Source organism: Phoca vitulina, unplaced genomic scaffold, assembly GCF_004348235.1.
Source record: "Phoca vitulina isolate PV1807 unplaced genomic scaffold, GSC_HSeal_1.0 scaffold5, whole genome shotgun sequence".
NCBI classification, from domain to species: Eukaryota; Metazoa; Chordata; class Mammalia; order Carnivora; family Phocidae; genus Phoca; species Phoca vitulina.
In genome coordinates, this window is record NW_022589708.1 from 58,322,312 (window position 1) to 58,337,480 (window position 15,169).

The following is a 15,169-nucleotide window of genomic DNA, read 5'->3' on the forward strand; positions in this document are numbered from 1 at the left end:
TATCTGTTGAATGAATGACCAGAAATACCTATATTATTATTTAGTAGCTTAAAGTGGGAATAGTTTTGGGTTCAGGGTGAGGCTATAGAAGTAGGTTGCTAAAAGTTAGGCAGAAGCAAAGGTTGTAAGAATTGAGGAAATCACAGAATTCTAATAGCATGGTGTTGTTAAGAAGGGGGAAAATAATGTGGCATTCCAGTAGAACTAAGGGAATACATTTATTTCTGGTCATATCATTGATTCAGCAGTTTTCTTTGAGCATCTGCCCTATGCTAGGAGTTGTTCCAGGTGTTGGGAAGAAAATGGTAAGCAGAACAGATTTGTCATGGAATGTATATTCTCGTGGAGAACACACACACAACAGAAAATGTAAACACAAACCCCTCTTTCTGTAAGCCCTTTTAATTATGTCTCTGTTCAGTAAAGGAGAAAACAGGGCTTTGCCTAATTAGAAATTGTGTGGCATATGTGGTTAGGTAGACCTATGCTGATAGCCCTATTTAATTCTATTTTACGGTCTTATCTTTGCTTTAATTTTTTTTAACATAACATAAACTAATTTGGATTATATTTTATCTTTTTTTTTCTTTTCACAACTTACTGATTTTATTTTAATCATCACCATTGGTGTACCCTGTTAGTATAAAATTCATTGTCTACACGATTAGCCATTTGTCAGCAGCTGGACTTAGTGGATAGTTTTGAGGCCCCCAGCCTCACTCCTGAAGTTACTGGCTGCTCAGATGGTTACTTGAAGTGGTACAGGTCTGGCTCCTTTTTTTCTTTTTTCTGTTTCCTAGCTTTGTTTTTTTTAATTGTGGTAAAATATACATGACAAAAAATTTACCATTGTAACTTTAAATGTACAGTTCAGTGGCATTAAATATATTCACTGTTGGACTCCCTTCGCTACCATCCATCTACAGAACTCTTCATTTTGCAAAACTGAAACTCTATACAATGACTTCCCATTCTTCCTTCCCCCAGCTTATCTTTGTATTTTAAATGTTCTTTTTCAGTAGAAAAGTGGTTTTAATTTCATAAGTAATTTAGCTGTTTCTTTTTAACCGTTGAGATCTCGCTTGTGTTGTGACATTTAAAAAGATGCTAGAGAAACCGGTACCTGTGGGTTCTATGCCCACAAAGTGGACAGACATGAAATTAAAGCCAAAGTGCAAGAGTTCAAATACTGGCCCCTCCACTTACTGTCTATGTGACCTTAGCAATTTACTTAACATCTGTATGCCTCAGTTTCCCCATCTGAAAAATGTTGATAATAATGCTACCTATTTGTTAGGAGGATTAAATAGTTAATACATGTCTGTTGAGGAACTTACAGTTAAGTTATAGGGTAAGACATATGCATTTGGAAAGTTAACAAATACTACAGTGTTATAAATACCTAACAAGTGATACAGAATAAATGTAATAGAAATGATAGGAAGGAGAGGTCATTAAGATTGTGGTGCCCAGGATAGGGTTCAGTGGAAAGCAATCAAAAGAAACCTTCCACAGACCCGTAGCCCTGGAATCTCTACCAGCATCTGGGGTGACATGCTCTGCAGTCTCATGTCAGCTCACACTTCCTTTTCATCTAGAACGGAGACAGACTTTCCTGCTTCTGTCTAGAGCCAGTGCCCCCAGTGGAGTCTTGGATCCCATTCCCTTTTGCCTGCATTTTTCTGTCTTCTACATCATCAATTTCTTACTGTCTGATGGGTCATTCTCATTATTGTATCAGCATGTTGTCATTGCTCTCACTAAAAAAAACACATTTTTTTTTAAAGAATGTATACACTTTTTTTTTTTAAGATTTTTATGTATTTATTCATGAGAGATGGGGGTGGGGGGGCAGAAAGAGAAGCAGACTCCCAAGGAGCAGGGAGCCCGATGCGGGACTTGATCCCAGGACCCTGGGATCATAACCTGAGCCAAAGGCAGATGCTTAACCATCTGAGCCACCCAGGTGCCCTAAAAACAACACATTTTTAGTTTCTTGACTCCATTACTACCAGTCACCACCTTATTTCCGTATTCCCCTCTGCAGGAATACTTGCTGAAATTGGGCTATTAGCTCTCTAATTCTGCTCCCCACTTTCCTCTCTTAAACGCAGTTAGGGTTTGCCCCTATGTTTACACCAAAACTGTTGTCCTCAAAGTTGCAGTGACTTCCACATTGCTAAATCCAGTGGTCATTTCTTAGTCTTCATCTTACTTGACCTTTCAGTAGTATTTGACAGAGTTGATCCTTCCTCCTTGATACACTTCACCAAACTTCCAGACTCCACACTCTTAGTCTTCTTCCTACCTTACTTGGTTGCCCTTTTCCAGTCTTTTCAGAACTTCAGACTAGTATGTCTAACTGCCTACTCATGTTTCCACTTAGATGTTTTATAGACTTAACCAAATTCACATTCCAGAACCTAAAACTCCAAATCTTTCCCCCCAAAATAACTTACTCTGCCTTATAGCCTTCCCCTTTTACAGTTGGTAGAACACCATCCTTCCATAACTTCTTTTTCTCACTTCTCCAGTGGCAGCATCAGCTAATCTTGTTCTACCTTTAAATATATGCAGAATGTGGACCTCTTTTTACCACGCTGGTCCAAGCCACCACCATTTCTTGCCTAGATACTGCAGTAGCTTCCTGGTTTCCCTGTTTGTTTGTTTGTTTTTTCCCTTGTCCTACAGTCTATTCTCAACTCAACAGTCAGAATAATCCTGTTAAATATAAGGTTATGTCAGGATTTCTCAATCTCAGCACTACAGATATTTTAGGCCCAGTAATTTTTGTTGTAGGGAATTGTCCTCTGTGTTGTAGGGTATTTAGCAGCATCTCTGATCTCTCTACCCACTAGATGCTGGTAGTACCCACCCCCAGTTGTGACAACCAAAAATGTCCCTAGATACTGCCAAATGTCTCGTAGGGGGCAAAATCACCCCTGGCTGGGCACCAGTGACTTATATCACTTTTCTGCCCAAAACCCTGTGATGGTTCCTCCTTTCACTAATGTAAATGCTGAAGTCCAGGTGCTTATTAATAGCTCATATGGTCCTACCTGACCCCACCACTCCCTCTGTCTATTTGACCTTATCTGCTTCTACCTTCTTCTTCCTTATGCTGAACCAGGCACAATGGTTTCCTTCTAAAACTACTTTTATCCGTTAGGGGCTTTATTCTGTTTTCTCTGCCCAGAACACTCTTCCAGAGTTTTACATGGCTAATTCGTTCAGTTACTTCAAGTCTGCTCAAATTTCATTTTGCCAGTAAGGCCTATCCTGGTCATTCTATTTTATACTGCAACCTGTCCCACTCCCACAATACTTCTGATCCCCCTTACCTGTTTTTTTTTCCATGATACTTATCGCCTTGCAACATGCTAAATAATTTACTCTTGTTTTTGTGTTCATTGCCCCTATTAGTATGTTTGTTCCACAAAGACATCACTAACATTTTTTTCTCGCCTAAATTACCAATGTTTCTGTCATTTTTTAAATGAGCAGAGAAGGTAAAGTTAGAGCTAGATATGGAAGGATAGATGAGATTTGCATAGTTGTAGATTAAGGGGAGGCAAAGTGAAAAGAAAGATGTCATAAACTAAAGTCCCAGATACAGAAATGCATAGGTTTGTGTGAAGATAGGTTTTTAGTATACCGGCCTGGCTGGAGTTAAGAGTTCAGAATTTGGTGTAGGAAAAAAATACATGTAGGAAGACAGGTTGGAATAAGACTGAAGGCCAGGTCAGAGAGTATGGACTATAATCCTATCAGAAATGGGAGTCATTTAAGATTTGTGAGTTGGAGAGTTGATAAAGGTGAAAGTAGTATATTGTGACAGACACTGTGGTTTGGCTTACTAAAAATCCATTCCAAACTCCTTCTGATGTCCCTTCCTGTGGGTTAGAGGCTAAAAGCTATAAATAGTTAACAGATTCTCTCTAGCTAGGACTCCAGATATTTCATTTCTGCCAATTATATGCACTTGTTTGAGGCTTGAATTCAGAACTGAGTTTAATGGGGAGAAAGGCAGAATATGAGGCATTTATTTTGCTGGAAGCAAGGCATTATAGTTCTAGAGCTAGTATATAAAAAACTGAATTCATTTGGTCTTCTAGTACAGACAAGTCATCTCATACTCCAGCAGGTAAGGATAGTTGAATAGGGTGTTCAATAGTAACTATAATCTTTCTAAAGCAATAATCATTTAGTTGTAATTTAGGCTTATCTGTACCTAAATAAGTATGTTTTCTGATATACTTACCAAGCATGTATATGTTTATATACAAAATCTGCTATTCCATTTTTTTAAGTTTATTTATTTATGTAATCACTATCCCCAACATGGGGCTTGAACTCACAACCGTGAGATCCAGAGTTGCATGTTTTTCCAACTGAGCCAGCCAGGCACCCCCAAAATTTGCTGTCCTTAAGAATAGTAAAATTTGTTTTTCCTGAAAATAACATGATTTGCCTTTAAGTTAGCACTTAACATTTTAATAATTTTCTGTTTCCTTAAGAGAAGGGTATTATTAGCCATTTGTTAAACCTCAATAGTAATCTTTTAAGTCTAAAAGGTTAAGGGCTCTATTTTAATAGAGGGATTCCTAATTTTGAGTTAAAATCCTATATCCTATTGGGCTTTCCTGTATGTCCTTGCAGCTCCAGTGAGGTTCAAAGGGAATAAATCTGTCATTTTAGGAATTCCTTTCCTGCAGTGTAACCCCTATTTAAAAATGTATAATATCTAGGATTAGGGTTCAGTTTAGGGCTAGAATAATGGTTAAGATTAGGGACCGTGTGGGGGTATGTGCCTGTTATCCTGCAGTTCAGAGACCTCTCCAGAGGAATAATTTTAGGGTTAGGGGTTAGGGTTAAGCATATACCCTCACACTATCCCTAACCCTAACCATTATTCTGTCCCTAAACTGAACCCTAATCCTAGATCTGAGGGACAAAAAGGTTTGGTATATGTATACAATGGAATATTACTCAGCCGTAAAAGTGAATGAAATCTTGCCATGTGCAACACCATGGGTGGAGCTAGAGAGTATTGTGCTAAGTCAAGTAAGTAGAGAAGGACAAATGCCATATGCCTTCACTCATACGTGGAATTTAAGAAACAAAACAAATGAGCGAATGGAAAAAAGGAACAGAGAGGCAAACCAAGAAACGGATAATTATAGAGAACACACTGATGGTTACCAGAGGGGAGGTGGATGGGGGGATGGGTTAAATAGGTGATGGGGATTAGGAGTACACATGTTGTAATGAGCACCGGATGTTGTATGGAAGTGTTGAATCACTATATTTTACACCAGAATCTAATATTACACTGTATGTTAACCAACTGGAATTAAAATAAAAACTTTAAAAAACGTGTAATTTCTAAAACTGAAAGCCACAGATACTTTCCTTAACTGGGACTTAATATATTAGGTGTTTGTCTCCCTTGAAAAGATCTTCAGCTATTAAAATTGTCCTGGTCATGTTCGCAAGAATTTTGTACCTAAACGCAATATATGGTTGATCTTCGGAATCTGGATCCAGTTTTTTCCCCCTTTCTACTTCACAGTTTGTGTTCTTTCTACAGCTTATTTCCCCCCACCCCTATCCATAATATGGAAAAGGGAATTAATTCCTGACCCCATTGTGTTTATTTTTTTTTTTTTTTAAGATTTTATTTATTTATTTGAGAGACCGTGAGAGCATGCGCGCACAAGCAGGGCAAGGGGCAGAGGGAGAGGGAGAAGCAGACTTCCCCTGAGCAGGGAGCCAGACGCATTGTGAGGCTCGATCCCAGGACCCTGAGATCATGACCTGAGCGGAAGGCAGACACTTAATTGACTGAGTCACCTAGGCGCCCCCCTCCCATTGTGTTTAAACCAAAAATTCCTTTGAGTCTCCCTTCTTTTTTAAGGCATCAGCAAATGCACATTAACACAAAGAAATAAATACCTAATATTGTGGCTCATTGTTTATATTATTATTTAGCTAATCTCATCATTGATTTAAGATTTATATTGCATTGTATAACAAAAACTACTTCATGTTGTTCTATACTAATTCATATGTACTTAGTGTATTTAATAAATTCATATTCTGTAAAATTTCTTAATTAACTTCTTATGGTATAAAAATTCTTACTCTAACCTGTATCAAAAGAATTGCTTACATCTTATAGAAAAAATGTTCAATGTTCATTTTGTAGGTTATTGAAGACAATGGTGTTCGAAGAGTTGTTGTGGTTCCTCAGGCACCAGAGTTTCATCCGGGCAGTCACACAGTCATACACCGTTCCCCACATCCTCCTCCTCTGCCTGGTTTCATTCCTGTCCCAACCATGATGCCCCCTCCACCACGCCATATGTACTCACCAGTGACTGGAGCTGGAGACATGACAACACAGTATTTGCCACAGTATCAGTCTTCACAAGTATATGGAGATGTAGGTAAGACATCTAAAAATATTCCTGTCTTACGGAGTTAGTTCTTCTTTACTTGGATATAATAGATGCTTTCCTCCTATTATATAAAAGAAATAACCAAACAATAACAATATCACCATCATGTTCTCTTACCCAAGCGTTATGTTAAGTATTTCATCCTCATGATTACCCCTCAAGGCAAAAAAGTAAACAGAAAATCAAAGAGGGAAAATAACTTATATCATGCAGCAATATTTAGTGGGGACGTGTTCAAACAAGAACTTTTCTTCTCTGTTCTGCCAACTAGACTCTGAGGAAAATTTTCAGCCAGGAATAATCATACTGTTGTTAAATCCTTAAGGTTGTGATGCCAATTACCAAAGTTGCTAGGTTCTGTAAAGGACTGAGTTGGGAGGTGGGGGAGGAAACAAGATATAACCTTGACCCCCAGGGAGTTAATAAATTGTTGGGAAGAAAAGACAACCACACGCACACAAAATAGTAATCTTATTCTTTCCTATGTATTTAAATACCATCTCTATACTGACAGCTCTCAGATTTGTGTCTCCAGCCAAAACCTCACCTCTGAGCTTCAGACTTACATTTCTTTTATTTATTTATTTATTTATTTATTTATTTATTTATTTATTTGACAGAGACAGCGAGAGCAGGAACACAAGCAGGGGGAGTGGGAGAGGGAGAAGCAGGCTTCCCGCTGAGCAGGGAGCCCGATGTGGGACTCGATCCCAGGACTCTGGGATCATGACCTGAGCTGAAGGCAGCCGCTTAACGACTGAGCCACCCAGGCGCCCCCAGACTTACATTTCTAACTGCCTTCTTGATAACCACTTAAATGCCTCGTGCATATCAGTTACTTTGTTTCTAAAACATAAATCTCAATTATGTAACCTGCTTTTCTCTGTCATCTTCATCTTGATAGATGGTACCACTGTCTACTCAGTTTGCTCAAGTGAAAACCACATGATCAAATTTATTCTTCCTTCTTTAACCCCCACATGAGTTGATATCATTTTTATGTTCAGAAGTTTCCAAATTTTATCTACTTTTTTCCACTGCTATTCAAATCTCGTCCCCTGTCAGCTCTTGTCAGGATAACTACAGCAGGAGCTGCCTTCCAGTTGGTTTTCTACTGTCATTCTTGCCCCAGCCATCCAGGCTTAGCCTGAGTAATCATTTAAAATATAAATTTAAAAGATTTAAAAGATTTCAGTAACTTTCATTACATTTAGAATAAAATCCTGAACCTTCTACTAGACCACGTCTGCACTCTTGATATTTGGGAATGGATGAGTGTTTGTGCATTGTAGGATATTCAGGAGAAGCCATGCCCTACCAGATGCCAGTAGCATACAACTCCTACCCACCCTCCCCTATCCTCACCCAGTTGTGACAACTAAAAATATCTCCAGACATTGCCAAATGACCCGTAGGGGCCCAAATTGACCCTGCTTGCAACCCACTGGCCTTGACAAGGCCCTCCCCTGTGGCCTCTGACTGCTTTGTCCCACTTGTCCCACCCCACCCCCCTTCAGTTTTTCAAAACCTCCAAGTTCTTTTTGCCTCAGTGCTCTGCACATGATGTTCTCTCTGCCAGGAATGCTTTTCCCTTTTCCGTGGAAGGCTTCTTTTTTTTTCCTTTAGATTTCAGCTTTCAGAGAGACCCTCTGTGACCTTACCTTATTAGTCTCTCACACCGAAACCGGTTTCTTTCACAGAACTTAACACAATTTGATTTTTTTTAATTCGTATGTCTTTCTCCCTTATTTGACTGTACACCCCCGACAACTAAATCTGTCTTACCTATCACTTGCGCTTAGCAGTACCTATCATTAATGTTTAGTAAACTTACAGAATAACTCTAAATACAGAATTTTAATTATACAGCACAGCCTATAAGTAGTAAATATATATTATGTCATATATCATATATATTTTTCAAATTTACTTCTCTTGGCCAAGTAACACATTGATTCTGTAGGTCTGGGTGGGGTTTGGGTTTCTGCATCTCTGACACTCCCAGGTGAGGCTCATGCAGTGGTCCAGTGAAAACTTGAGTAGCAAGAGTTTATACTACAAATCAGTCTCATCCTTCCATTTTCTTTACTGCTAATTATGACTTATTTTTAAAAAGGTGTTTGAGAAAATTATAAGAAAAAACTTGATGTTATAACTATTGTTATTTCAGGTTGTTAAAACCCATTGTTATTCAGAGGGGATATTAGAATACATGCATATGATTCACAATGTTGTGAAGGAAAGTGAAAAATACAAATCCACAAGAGGTATAAATCTAAAAACTAGCTATCCAGTGATGGAAGACAAGAGTCATCATACTGTGTTTGAGTTTATAAGCCGAAGTGTCTACCACTAGATCCTAATAATTGGCAGTAGTTTTATAACTAGTAGCAGCCTTCATGAAAAGGAAATTCTAGCTTTTTCATATAAATATATGCACAATATGTATATTTGATATAAATGTTCATACAATATGTTGTCTTTTATGTCTAGCTTTTTTTTCATTTGGGCTATTTTTTTAAGGCTTAGTTCAAAAATGTAGCATGATCAGTACTCCATTCCTTCTTATGGCTGAAAAATATTACATTATATGGATATAACTTTGTTTATCCATTTATTAATTGATGGACATTTGAGTTGTTTCCACTTTTTATCCATTATGAATAATGAATAATGTTGCTTTGACAGTTGTAAACAAGTTTTTATGTAGACATGTTTTCACTTCTCCTGAGATATACCTGAGAGTAGAATTGCTGGCTTATATAATAATTCCATGTTTAACTTCTTGAGAAGGTGTAAAAACTGTTTACCCTAGTGACTGCACCATTTTACATTCCCACCAGCAATGTGTGAGGGTTCTAATTTCTCCATATCCTTGCTAAAACTTGTTATTGTCTTTTGATTCTAGCCATCCTGGTGAATGTGAACATGTGTCTCATTGTGGTTTTGATTTGCTTGTTTCTCATTACCGATGTTGAACACCTATTCATTTGCTTTATTAGCTATTTGTATATCTTCTTTGCAGAGATGTCTATTCAGATCCTGTACCCGTTTTTTTAGTTGGGTTATTTGTCTTTTTATTGTTGAGTTGTAAGAGCTCTGATAAATTATGGATTCAAGTCCCATAGCAGATATATGATATACAGATATTTTCTCTTACATTGTCTTTTTATTTTCTCAGTGGTATCCTTTAATGCAAAAAAGAAAAATTTTGGTGAAATCTGATTTTTCTTTGATAGCTTATGCTTTTGGTATCCTAAGAAACTATTATCTAAACCAAAGTTATATATATTTACACCTGTGTTTCCTTCTATGTACTTAATAGTTTTACCTTCTACATTTAGGTCTTTGATTTATTTTAATTTTTGTATATGATGTGAGGTAGGTGTCCAAACTCATTCTTTTATATGTAGATACCCAAATTCCTCTGTTTTTTATTCTAATGTTATTGTACATATCCTTATTATACTAATTTCAAGAATATTGTACTAATTTTCTTAAAACACTGATAAGTTAAAACTTTACTGAGATTTTTGAGCCTTTTTAAAAAATATTTCTCATTACAGATTTTAAATTTAAAATAAAAATAAACTCTGGAACAGGTAATGATATTTATGAAGTTGATTTTATTAAGTGCTGTGTGACTTTTAGTAGAATAAATGCATTCTTCTAAATCACAGCCTTGAGTTTGTGATAACCAGAGATGCAGTGTTTTGTGCCTAGACTCTGTTCTTAGTAAGCAATCCTAATTTCTTTGTATTAACTCCTATAACTTTATTTTTCAGTGATTATTTGGTTTGTTTTTTGTTTTTGTTTTTTGTGGGGGTTTTTTTTGTTTTTTTTTTTGAGTCATAAGGGAATTTAGGCAGGTGGTGGTTTTCTGTTTGCCTACTTTATATGGTTTGAAGTTGAAAGAGATGCTAAAAGTGATGATTACAAAAGAATAAAAGAAAAAGAACTGTACACAGTTCAATTCAGTTCTTACCCTACCTCTGATTATTGTAACATACCACCAAGCTGCTTCTGTGGAGGTTAATAGTTAATTGAAAAAAGATGAAGAAAAGAAATGTCTCTGTAAATTTATTTGATCTATATAATTATAATCAAAAAGCTTGGTTCTGTCAGTAGATGCAGAAACAAATAGCTTTGTTGTGCAGAATTATTTTTTGAAATATTTTGTAATAGTTTTTATACAATATAATGATAGATTTATTTCCTATTCCTTTCTCATGTTATAAATGTATTTGGAGTAAATGACGTTTTAAAATGTTTTTGTTTCTTCCTAGATGCTCACTCTACACATGGAAGGTCCAACTTTAGAGATGAAAGATCTAGTAAAACATATGAACGTTTGCAGAAAAAATTAAAGGATCGCCAAGGAACACAGAAAGATAAAATGAGCAGTCCACCATCATCACCCCAGAAATGCCCTTCTCCCATAAATGAACATAATGGGCTTATAAAAGGGCAGAATGCTAGTGGTGTAAACGTAGGATCAGCAAAGAACAAGTCAGGGAAAGGGAAAGGTGGTGCACAAATTGATACAGAAATAGAAGGTAACTATTTAAAATCCTCAACTATTCCTGTTAGTACGTTTCATTGTTACTTAATCAACTATAAGTATATATTCTTTCAGTTATTTCACCATACCCAGATAAACTGTTTTTTTTTTTTTTAAGATTTTATTTATTTATTTGAGAGAGAGAGAATGAGAGACAGAGAGCATGAGAGGGAGGAGGGTCAGAGGGAGAAGCAGACTCCCTGCCGAGCAGGGAGCCCGATGCGGGACTCGATCCCGGGACTCCAGGATCATGACCTGAGCCGAAGGCAGTCGCTTAACCAACTGAGCCACCCAGGCGCCCCCAGATAAACTGTTTTTAATAACTTTCTAAATGTGAGAAGTTTTAGAACCTAAATTGTTACTAGGGTACTTTTTACAATTTGGGAAAGCTCAATTAGTACTTTCACCTAAATTGCAGATTTTATTAGCTGAGAGAAATTTCTGTTTGAAGGGAAAACCCTGGTAAAGTTCATCCAGATTCATTTTCCTCTCTTTCTGGGCCCTTTGACAAGGCTGTACTGGTTTTTATCGAAACTCTTTATTTCTACCAACTTCTTTATATAGGAGTCCCTGAAAGCACCTCATTATGTCATTCACCAATCTATATACTCTATAGGAATGAGTATTCTTCATTACTTTCTTCAGAAGTTCTTTTCTCTTAAAATCCCCTTATTTCCCTTGGACCTTTCCCCTGACCTGTGACTTCTACCATATGAACTCTGAGAACTGCTTCCTTTTCTCTATAATTTCCATTCCCCACCAATACATTTTAATGCTTTAACAGCCTCATGGTTTGTACATTAACATTTATGTTAACAAAAATGTTCACCCATATTTTTGAGACCTTCTGATCAATCTTTTTCAGTACTGACATTTCACAAGAATTAAGCTAAAGTTACAAATATATCAGTTCAGATATAAGTTATGGTCAAGTCAATTACATTTTTATTTTGGAAACCACAGTTAAGGCCTGCCAAGACACAAGTACTCGGATGCCTGGGTGACTCAGTCAGTTGAACATCCGACTCTCGGTTTTAGCTCAAGTCGTGACCTTGGGGTCGTGGGATCAGGTCCCATGTCAGGCTCCACACTCAGCGAGGAGTCTGCTTGAGATTCCCTCTGCCCCTTCTCCCCTACCCCGTGCGTGCACTGTCTCTCTCTCCCTTTCTCAAATAAATAAGTAAATCTTAAAAAAAAAAAAAAGAATACTCAGTTAACTTGTTCACTGTTAAGAGGTATGAGATTGGGAAATGAGAATTCTGGAGAGTGTTTTTTACAGCTATGAATAAAAATATACTTTCTATAAGAAAAACTTAGTGACTGGTTCAGATATATATAGTGGCATTATAATTAGGGATCACAGTTGAAACAGAAATAGAAACTGAAGCAGAAGAATCCTGAAGAGCTACAAACTGCTGGATATGAACTAAAGTAAAAACTAGGAAATAAAAATCTCAGATTACCAACATAGTTTCAGAAGATATATTGTGGAGAGAGAGGGATGATTATATTTAAGTTCATTTTTAAAATACTTTTTTTTTTTTTTTTGAAGAAAAAGACGAAGAAACTAAAGCTTTTGAAGCACTTCTTTCCAACATTGGCAAACCAGTGGTAAGTATTGCATGTATTTTCTTGACATTTTTTTTTTTTTTGAAAAATTTTTTATTTGTTTGACAGAGACACAGCGAGAGAGGGAACACAGCAGGGGGAGTGGAAGAGGGAGAAGCAGACTCCCCACTGAGCAGGGAGCCCGATGCGGGGCTCCATCCCAGGACCCTTGGATCATGACCTGAGCCGAAGGCAGATGCTTAACAGCTGAGCCACCCAAGCGCCCCTTTCTTGACATTTATATTAAGTATTATTCATTAGGATTTTGGTATATTTTAATTCATGCCATGCTTAAAATTTAACTATATTAGGGGCACCGGGCTGGCTCAGTCAGAAGAGCACGTGACTCTTGATCTTGTGGTCGTGAATTCAAGCCCCACACTGGGTGTAGAGATTACTTAAATTAAAAAAAAAAAAAAAAAACTATAAGAATGTGATAACAATAATGGATCAATGTAGATCTGACAGAAAGATTTGTTAATTGATGAAGCAAAATATTCAATCAAGAATTCATTTTTTAAACTAGGATTTAATGTATACTAAATGACATTGAAAATCATTGGAAGAGACAAAGATATAGTAAATAATGTGCGTATGACTGATTATCAGTTTTTTAAAAATCCATCTGTATGATTTCCATAAAAAATACATTCAGTTAACTCCAGATGCAGCAAGAGTTAAAATACAGAAGAGGTCTATATTCCCCAACCCTTTATCATGCAATAGAAGAAATAAGATCAGCAAAAGGTGAGGCAGCAAACCTGGCTACATAAAATTTTCTGCTTATTTTTTAAATAGCCTAAATGCTATCATCTTAATAGGAAAAATATATGCATCAGACTTGACAAAAGATTGATTTTAAGCGCTCATACAAATTGAACTTTTTAAACCCATTAAGACCCCAAAGTCTTTTTTACTAGTAGTCAGAATTAAACTTCTCTGAAACCATGAGGTCCCATTTCTTAATAAAAAGCTACACAAAAATGTTTTTTGCAGCACTGATATTAATAAAAATAAAACAAAAGAATTCATAAATTGGGATATTTTTACTGGACAGAATATTTTAACCACTTAAAAATATGATTTTGAACACCAAAAACATGCAAAGATGCTTTTGTAGGGAAAAATGCTAGTGATCAAACTATTTAGACATTGTGATTACAGTCTTATAAAGGAAAGACTTTAGAAAAAGGAAAAAACTAGAAGGAAAAACCAAAATGTCACAATTGTTCAGATTAGTCATTTCTCTTTCTCTGCTTTAAGAGCTATAACTTCACTCCATTTTAAAAGTAAGCTAATAGGGCGCCTGGGTGGCTCAGTTGGTTAAGTGACTGCCTTCGGCTCAGGTCATGATCCTGGAGTCCCAGAATCGAATCCTACATTGGGCTCCCTGCTCAGCGGGGAATCTGCTTCTCCCTCTGACCCTCCCCCCTCTCGTGCTCTCTCTCTCTCATTCTTTCTCTCTCAAATAAAATAAAATCTTTAAAAAAATAAAATAAATAAAAATAAAAGTAAACAGATGTGCCAGTGATTAAGATTGAATTTTTATTTTATTATATGTGAACTGTTTTATGGTGAAATATGTAAGTAATACATGAATATAGTGAGTAGAAATAAATTCCTTTTACCCACTCCTCTGATTTGGTCATACCTAACAGTTTAGGTTTCCAGTTTCACTTCATTTGTATGAGTTTGTCCATCAAAGTATATTTTTTCTATTGTCTTTTTATGAAAAAGGGATCATACATACCCTGTTGTTCTGTGGCAGGGTTTTTTTCACTGTGCTGTGCCTTAGCGATCTATGTCATTACATTGTTCTTTCAAGAGCCTCATAGTTATTCATTCAGTCAGTCAAAGTATTGCCATCATGACAACCAATCAAAATATTTATTGAGATCCTATTATATACCAATAAATAGAAAGCAAATATACAAACAAAATCAGGTGTGATAGTATAAAGAGCTTTTACAGAAATAGGGTAATGTGATGCATTCCTGAAGAGAGGGGAATTACATTAAATAGAGCAATTAGGAAAACCTTCTCTGAGCCTCTGAAGAGTTAGAGAAGTTGGAAGGAATGAGACAGGGAAACCAGGAGTAATCCGGGCAAGTTCGCCAGATAGAAAGAACCATCCTCGCGCGCCTGGGTGGCTCAGTCATTAAGCATCTGCCTTCGGCTCAGATCATGATCCCAGTGTCCTGGGATTGAGCCCCGCATTGGGCTCCCTGCTCAGTGGAGAGCCTGCTTCTCCCTCTCCCACTCCCCCTGCTTGTGTTCCCTCTCTCACTGTCTCTCTCTCTGTCAAATAAATGGAAAAAATCTTAAAAAAAAAAAAAAGAAAGAACCATCCTCATTGGAACGTAGTGCAGTGGAGGAAAGAGAAGTACAAGATGTGGTGGAAGCAGACTACAGAACTTCCTTAGGCAGGATAAGCCCATTTATTAAACATTGATAAGCTTATTTGTGGAACATAAGGAATAGCATGGAGGACTTTAGGAGAAGGAAGGGGAAAATGAAGGGGGGGAAATCGGAGGGGGAG

General features: G+C 36.9%; 1 protein-coding gene across 3 annotated transcripts in view; it reads left to right on the top strand.

The window, feature by feature from the left end:
- Window positions 1-15,169, top strand: part of FNDC3A (fibronectin type III domain containing 3A) — a 153,509-nt gene that overhangs the window by 84,270 nt on the left and 54,070 nt on the right. For all 3 annotated transcript variants that reach the window (XM_032403045.1, XM_032403046.1, XM_032403047.1), the window contains 3 exons: window positions 6,209-6,449; window positions 10,748-11,017; window positions 12,575-12,633. In XM_032403045.1, the coding sequence (XP_032258936.1) occupies window positions 6,209-6,449; window positions 10,748-11,017; window positions 12,575-12,633 (570 nt within the window). The remainder of the gene's footprint in view (window positions 1-6,208; window positions 6,450-10,747; window positions 11,018-12,574; window positions 12,634-15,169) is intronic.